Here is an 8522-nt window from a genome sequence, read left to right on the forward strand (position 1 = left end):
TGAGAGATGTAGTTTTATCAGTTGTTCTGCTGCTGCATTTTACCCACAGCAAGACGATGAGGTTGTGCAACGGGAAAAATTGGGGTATACATCTAAAGCTGAGACATAGGGGTTTAGGGTTTATTGTATATTCCTTAAAGTAAGGGTCTAGGGCTTTTTTTTTGTGTTTTTGTGTGTATGAATTACCTCTTCTGCAGAAGATCGTGTGTCCCGTCGGGGCCCCTCGGGGGCCCCCGTTCGTGTAGCCGGTGCAAGCAATCGAAGATTCGTTTAGATAAACGAAAACAAGGAGATCTGTTGGGTAAATATATTATAAGTTAAGGAGGGAAAGAAGTCTTAAAAGGATCATTCCTGGTGTACACGCAGGTGTGCTCTCTACACATATACAGTCTTCCACCGCATGCGGTCATCTGCTGCTGGCGCTGCTGCTGCTGCTGCTGCTGCTGCTGCTGTTGTTGTTGATGGGGTCCTTACCGTTTGTTAGTGCGGTTTAAAATCTGCAACCGTTTTTTAGGCACATATTTGGCGGGTTTGCTGGCGTATTTGCACCACTGCACGCTTCATGTGCTGCAACAACTGCAGCAGCGGCACCAGCGGCTGCAGCAGCAGCAGCCAGCGGCAGCAAAGGCGGTCTTCCGCTGAATGGATCCGCCAGGATCTTCAATAGTGCATGCATAGCCATTGATTAACTAAATACAGCGTTTGGCTTTAGTAATAGAGGAGGAGACGTAACCAGCAGCAGCAACAGCAACGACAGCAGGCGTCGAGCCGAACGGCGAGCGGCAGCAGGTCAGCAGCAGCTGCAGTCGCCCGCGCCGCCGCAGCAGCAAATGCTACAGCAGCGTGTTGCTGCTGCTGCAGCTGCTGCAGCAGCCCCAGCTGAATACAGCAGAAGGTAAATGGGGCCTAGCGGGCGATCTCCGCCTCCTGAGGAGGCACGTAATGGTTGGGGGGCCCCCTCTGATGAGGCAAGAAATGGTTGGGGGGGCCCACCCTCCTCTAATCTGCCACCATCAGCAGATCTCCCCTCAATTCCTGTAGAAGCTGCAGCAACACCCAGGGGCACACCAGCAGCAACAACTGCAGCAGCAACAACTGCCGCAGCTACACCAGCAGCAGCGACAGCAGGAGCCGATACTGCCCGTGCACCCATCGGCGGCAATGACGAGTCGCAGCAGCTTCCTTCCCCTCCTTCTCAGAGTAACAATAGTAGTAACAACAATAATAACAATATTCAGCAGCAAGAGCAGCAGCAACAACAGCAGCGGCAGCAGCAGCACCAGCAGAGGCCTCACACGGGTCGAGTTGAATACTCGGTTGCCTTTGCAAACCGCAGCAGCAGCTCCTTCGATTCAGGTAGAAGGGGTGTATCTTCCTTAGCAGCAGGAGCAGCAGCAGGAGCAGCAGCAGGAGCAGCAGCAGGAGCAGCAGCAGGAGCAGCAGCAGCAGCAGCAGCAGCAGCAGATCGTTCAAATGGGGTAGCTCCTGTAGATATATCTGTGGCTGTGGGGTCTGAGAGTGCTCCTAGCGAGAGCAGCAGACGTCGTAGTGCTCACGACCGGGATCGGGATCGGGATCGTGACCGTGATAGGGATCGTGATGGTGTGGTACCTCCAGCAGTATCTGGCTGTAGCACATGCAGCCGAACAAGCAGCAGCAGCAGCAGCAGCAAAGGTGGTGGTGGTGTATTCTGGTTACGTCGCCGTCTACGCCTGCTGCTGAGGGCCCTAGAGAAGGCCCTTAGTGGGGTTGTTGTTATAATTGTGTTAACTAGTACTGCATTAGATCTACATAATAATACTAGTGATCTTTTCTTATTACCTGCTGCAGGTCTATATATATTAATGTTATTCTTTGCTTATATTTCCTTAAGAGTCCCTAAATGGAGGAGACAATTCAAGTCTTATCTACACGGTCTGTCTCCTCCCTCCCTCCTTCCCTCCCTTCCTCCCTCCCTTCCTATATAAGCAGCAACTGCACGCATTTGCTTATATTTATGTATTATTTAGGGTTTAGGGTTTAGGGTTTAGGTATTTATTATTATATTATATTTTAGGGTATTAAGAAAAATAATGCATGCAGAGGTGTCTCCTTTTTGTTGTCTCCTTTAGGCCGTTTCCTCGGTTATGCGCATCGTGTTGATTCACGTCCTGCTGCTGCCCGTTTTCCTGCTGCTGGCCACCAGAAGCTGCTGCTGCAGCAACTTCAGCAGCAGCAGCAGGCGGAGGCCCTACATGCCCACAGTGTCGTAACTAATGGCAGGGGCACCGAGGGGCCCCAAGAGGGGGGGCCCCCTGGGGGTATCTGTAAACGCATGGCTTCCTTATGCGAGTCGTTCTGGTGCTGCAACAGAGCTGCCCGTAGACGCAACATTCTGCAGCAGCAGCAGCAGCAAGCAACAGCATGGCAGCAGCAGCAGCACCAGAAGAACGACGATACAGCAGAGCTTCCTGCTGCTCGTGCATTCTCAGGGGAGTTAACGGGTATAAGGGCTCCTGTGGGTCCCCCTATGGGTACCCACGGGTCTGGTGGTCCATCCGGGGGTCCACCATTTGGGGGCCCCCCATATGGGGGCCCCCCAGACACCGCAGAAGGGGGTTTACCTGAGGAGGATGCATCCGTGATTCCTCGTCGTTATGTCTCTGATGATGTCTCGCGTTTTTGGTTAACTTATAATAAGAATGCTGGAGGTCGTGGTGCTTTATCTGCTGCTGCTGCAGCAGCAGCAGCAGCAGCAGCTCCAGGGGGTTGTGGTAGAGGAGGGGCATACGGAGGGGGTTTAGTTCGTGGTGGTTCATCAGGTACCCCAGCATGGGGCCCCCCATCGATGATGGGGGCCCCCCCACGTATGCTGCTTCGTCACAGCAGCGAGGCGGAGGCGTCGTATGGTTGGCCATCGTTCCCTTATACCCCCCATCAGCAGCAGCAGGTGTCGTCTGCTATGCTGCTAGCAGCAACAACGCTAGATTTATACGGAGGGGACGTGTCTCCATCAGGAGGGGGACTAGAGGGACGATTAAGGGAGCTGCTGCAGCGGGTAGAGGGGGGTAGTCGTTATGATGGTGGTGTATGGGGTGCAGATGGTGGAGGTATGGGGGGTTTATTAGGTTATTGTGGTGTACAGACAGCTGGTGGTGGTGTAGGATTAAATGAGGATAATAAAGGAGAAGAAGGGGATGGTGTAGGGGGTATAGCTAGTCGTTGTTGTCGTGTAATTTGTCTCCTGCTGCAGCTGCTGCTGTCAGGGGTACGTCTATGGTTATTTCCTGCCTTAACGTCCCCTGCTGCACTATTAGCTGTATTATGTCGTACTCTTGCGTGGTGTGGTGTATGGTTATGGGCAACAACATACATGGAGAGACCCTTACTAGGAGACAACACATTAGGAGACACATTAGGAGACAGTACATATAATAAGGGTTTACTTAATTGGCAATTTAATGCTCTTCCCTCTTCTTATGAATTAGTAGAGGCATTATTTGTATGGATGGTTAGTTGGGACTATTGTCTAGGTTTATTAGCAGCAGAGTCTCCTTTACGTTATCTGCTGTCTCCTCATGCATTAATAGATTTAATTACGTTACCTGTATCTGCATATTGTATACGTTTATTTGTACCGGATCCAAGAGCGCATGCATATCCATGGTTATTGGGGCTTGGTTGGTTACGTTTCTTACGTTTATTAAGAACAGAGACAGTATTAGCAACTTGTTTCCCTACATTATCCTTAGTATGTCTACGTGTAGTATCTATAGGTGTCTCCTGGTTAATGATAGTATTAACATTTGCTGGGGGTATATTCATACTAGAGGCACCAGACCCAGCAGCAAATTACCTATCTGTATTTGATTTATGTTTCTATGCAGTAGTAACAGTAATGACTGTAGGGTATGGGGATTTTGCCCCTAAGAGTGCAGCAGGAAGGGGATTAGCTATGTGTATGATTGTATCTGCATTTGTATATTTACCTGGAGAAATACAAAGATTAATGGAGGCATTAAGAGAGCCACGTACTACCTATGGTACTGCACCTATGCAAGATGAGGATTATTTCTGTATATTAGGACCTATACAGCCTCATCAATTATCTTCTTTTTCCTTTGAGGTTGGTCGTGTATTCCCTGGATCTACTGCTGCTCTTCTTGTTATTACCCCTTTACCTATTGCTGCATATCTAGATGCATGCCAACAAGCATTAAGACATTCAGGATTAAGAATCTGTATAAGAGGAGGAGCTAAAGGTGCTGCATTACCTTCCTCTATAAGAGCTGCATGCACAGAGGCTCGTGCTGTTTTCGTATTTAGTAACAGCAGACCATATGCATTAGCTGGTGGTATAGGTGGTGTACAACAAGGTCTCAGCAGCAGCGGCAGCAGCAGCAGCAGCAGCAGTGGCTGCGGTGGTGGTGGTGGTGGTAAACAAACAGCAGAAGGACCATTACTAGCAGCAGGATCAGGAGAGAGTGTAGAGACAAGAGAACAAGAAGAAGATCATGCAACATTATTACGTTTCTTAGGGGCAAGAGCTGCATGCTTCCCTATTAGACCTATTAGTGTACAATTACTACATGACCATCGTAAGGGTCTAGTAACAGAGATGGGGGCATTTGCTACCCTCTGTATATCTGAATTAAAGATGCAACTATTAGGCAAGAGTTGTGCAGGTTGCCCAGGTTTCCTTCCCTTAGTTGGTTGCTGGTTTGCTTACTCTAAGATACAACAGAGACACTCAAGGAGACACATATCCTCTCTTAATAGAAGAGTACAAGAGGATCTAAATCAGTACGAGAGAGGGACTACTTATACTGTATATAGGATGGATTTCCCTAAGTGTGTACAAGGTGTCTCCTTTCTTGAGCTTGCTCGTCTCCTCTATATACAACACCAAGTCTTCCTTATTGGTATTATTTCTCTTACTAATAAAATTGCTCTTAATCCTGCACAATATAATGTAGGAGATGAAATTGCTGCTGCTGCTGCTGCTGCATGCAACAACAGTAACAGCAGCAGCAACAGCAGCAGCAATAATACACACACTAATCCTCATCATCAGCAGCAACATCATCATCATCATCATGGACATAGAAGTCATTCACCAGATGCACCAGCAGCAGATGCAGCAGCAGCAGCAGCAGCAGGAGAATTACCTGTATATGCAGGTATAGTATTAGCACCTAATCTAGAGGTTGTTGCTCGTCTTGCCTCTGCTAAGGATATTGGATCAAGAAGGAGACACACAAAGGCACATCAAGATCCTCTACAACATCCAAGTAAGACTATCCTTCCTCCTCCTCCTCCTGCTGCTGCTGTTGTTGTTGTTGTTGCTGCTGCTGCTGGTTCTGTCTTGTGTTGGATGTGTGTTTGGGTGGAGTCCGTCTGTCTCTGTGTGTCTCTCCCTGTCTCCTTCTCTCTCCCTGTATCTGTCTATTCTGCCTCTCTTTGTGTCTGTCTCCATCTGACCTATAGGTGTCTCCTTTTTGTCTCCTTTGTGGTGTATATGCAGCTGGTCGGTCTCCGTTTAGACGTGTACAAGGAGACATTTCTTCCTTACGATGGAGACAGAAGCTGCAGCCGCTGCAGGAGAGTCCCTCTTTGCATTCTATGGAGGATAGTTCTGCTGCATCTGCTGCAGCAGCAACGCAACAAACCCCTGCACAAACAGTTTCCTTTGAAGCAGCAGCAGCAGCAGCAGCAGCACCGGGGGGGACAGGAGCACCACGGTCAAGTCTAAGGAGCATCAGCAGACAAATACCATCAGTAGAGTCTCTACGCAGCAACAGCTGTGGCAGCAACAGCAGCAGCAGCAGCAGCAGCATGGGTGGATCTGGCGGTATTGTATCTTTTGCTCTATGTGGACGTACAGGAGGTCCTGCAGCACCATCCGGTTGTCCATCAGCAGCAGCACCACCAGCAGCAACAGCAGCAGCAGTTAATTCCTTACAGCAGCACCACCACCAACAACAGCAGACCCCACCATCACAACAGCAGCAACAGCAACAGCAGCAGCAACAACAACAACAACCTCAACAACAACAGCAACCTCAACAACAGCAGCAACAACAACAACCCCAACCGCAGCAACAGCAGCAACAGCAGCAGCAGCATTTAGGGGGCCTCCGTGCAGTATTATCCTTAGGAGAGGCACGTAATACAGTATATGAGTCCCCAGGGGCCCCCCTAGTGTTAGTGTGTGGGTGGCCAAGGGGCCTCCGTATATTTCTGCATTCGTTACTACAAAATGGTTTATTTAATGTATTAGTCCTTAGTCCCCATCAGCCTAATACTGTGGGGCCCCTAGACCTGAGGCCCTACTCGCGCTGCTGTGCCTATATAAGTGGGTCTGCTCTATCTATGACGGATTTATTAAGGGCAGGGGCCCTTGCTGCTGCTGCTGTTGCTGTCTTCTCTTGTCCTCATGTATCATGGAGGGCAGACTTTAGTAGCAGCAAATTAGATACACAAGCTATTCTTGTTAGGAGAACTATTCTTGCATTATATAAGAGAGGGGGCCCCTTCCCTCCTCCTCAAGGGAGACTCCCTCCTGTATTAGAGACAAGAAAGAAGCATACACACCATCATGGTGGTGGTGGTGCTGCTGCTGCTGCTGCTCCCTCTGCTGCTGGTGGTGGTGGGAGCTGTGGTGCGGGGGGGACTGCAGCAGGAGCAGTACCTGTTGGGCATGCAGATGCAGCAGCGCATGCGCAGCAGCACAATGATAATCATTATGCTGGGGGTAATCAATTTTGTCATAGCCAACTGCAGCAGCAACCGCAGCAGCAGCAGCAGCAACTGCAGCAACAGCAGCAACAGGGGATTGGATCTGCAGATAAGAATTCCGCTCTACTTGATCCCTCATTACATTCGCCAGCAGCAGCAGCAGACACAGAGGCATTCCTCCTGCTGCAGCAGCAGCAGCAGCAGAATGTACCTAGAGGTCTCTCTTATTTTGGCGCCCTTCTTCCGAGGCACAAAGACCCGCAAATCTTCCTCGACCTCAAAGACGTGAGTCATGCTGCTGCTGCTGCTGCTGCTGCTGCTGCTGCTGCTGCTGCTGCTGCTGCTGCTTTTGGTCGTTTTGTTCTTGCTGCTGTTATTGTCACTGCGGTTGCTGTTTGTGCCACTGCCCCTGTAGCTTTACGTTTTCCCCCGCTGCTGCTGCTGCTGCTGCTGCTGCTGCTGCAGTCAACCTTGTTGCAGTACTGCGACTTCACAATGGCGGAGACCCCAAATTACGAATCGAATCCTTACGTCCGCCCGCCTTGGCTAAGGTCAGGAGACAAAAGGAGACAAAAGGAAACAAAAGGAGACACATTAGGAGACAGTTTAGGAGACACTTTAGGAGACACTAAACACAAATAAAATAAAAAGGAGACACTTTATTTAGTTTATTTATTTATTTATTTATTTATTTATTTATTTATCTATTTTTTTTATAGGTCTCTGTTCTTTGCGTCTGGATATGCATGCGTTGAGGAGATGTTTTATGGTGCGATGGCGCACACTCTTCCTGTCAGCAGATTTTCTGTTGAAGTTACACTTATTAATAGTCTAGTACAGGTCAGCTCCTGCTGCTGCTGCTGCTGCTGCTGCTGCTGCTGCTGCTGCTGTTGGTGTTGGTGTTGCTGCTGTTGTTGGTGCTGGTGCTGCTACTGGTGCTGCTAATGCTGCTGGTGCTGATGCTGATGCTGTTTTTGTCTCTTGTTTAGCGGGAGTGGTGCTCCGGGAAGGGGTTTGAGATGCTGCTGCTGCTTTGCTGCTGCTGCTTTGCTGCTGCTGCTGCTGCTGCTGCAGGCACGCACCGCAGTGCGGGGAGGTTCCGCCATCCCATTGTGCTTAGAGGGTGTCCCCCCTATGTTCTTTGGGAGTTCCTTTAGAAGATTGTTTGAGGTAATACTCAGTTGTGCTGCTGCTGCTGCTTTGCTGCTGCTGCTTATGCTGCCTTGCTGCTATTGCTGCTGCTGCTGCTGCACCTGGACCAAGCACGGTGCCACCTGTGGTGCATGCAGCCTCCATATAGACATCACTAGTATAAGCCCTTGTTATTGTTGTTATTGTTGCTGCTGCTGTTGCTGTTGCTGCTGCAGCACTTGTTAAGTATGGAGAAGAAGATCGCAATTGGGGTGTATAGGCAGCTAACAAATTCCCCTCAATTAGAAGTACAAGACCAACCCTTAGGGCTCGTCATCTCCTGCCCAAGCAAAGACCTTAAACTCTGCCCCACAGATCAGGCAAGCCCCAAATCTGCATGCGTGCATGCGTGCATGCATGCATGCATGAATGAATGTTTGCCCAAGCGCATGCAGCAGCAACAGCAGCGGCAGTATTTGTGTGGGCTGCTACAGCATACGATGCACGTTTCCTGCGGTTGTTGATATCTGCTGCTGCTGCTGCTTCTGCTGCTGCTGCTGCTATTCAGGTGTACGTGATTACGCAAGGAACACCGAGTGAATGGCTGCCGTAGGGTCGATGTCCGCAGCAGCACAGCTCCTGCTGTTGTTTGCTGCTGTTGCTGCTGGCCGAGT

At 49.7% G+C, this 8522-nt stretch overlaps 1 protein-coding gene across 1 annotated transcript; it reads left to right on the forward strand.

Moving 5' to 3' along the window:
- Positions 1-899: 899 nt before the first annotated feature.
- Positions 900-7735, forward strand: EMWEY_00019870 (hypothetical protein, conserved; the record flags this gene model as incomplete). The annotated part of the gene is made up of 10 exons (XM_013477762.1): positions 900-1602; positions 2112-3089; positions 3756-3888; positions 4306-4415; positions 4999-5159; positions 5467-6182; positions 6753-7002; positions 7198-7268; positions 7437-7486; positions 7707-7735. The coding sequence occupies 10 exons, from the start codon at positions 900-902 to the stop codon at positions 7733-7735; spliced, it is 3201 nt and encodes a 1066-aa protein (XP_013333216.1).
- Between the last annotated feature and the right edge of the window lie 787 nt (positions 7736-8522).

Source organism: Eimeria maxima, genomic scaffold (assembly GCF_000499605.1).
Source record: "Eimeria maxima Weybridge genomic scaffold, Emw_scaff177, whole genome shotgun sequence".
Lineage (NCBI taxonomy): Eukaryota > Apicomplexa > Conoidasida > Eucoccidiorida > Eimeriidae > Eimeria > Eimeria maxima.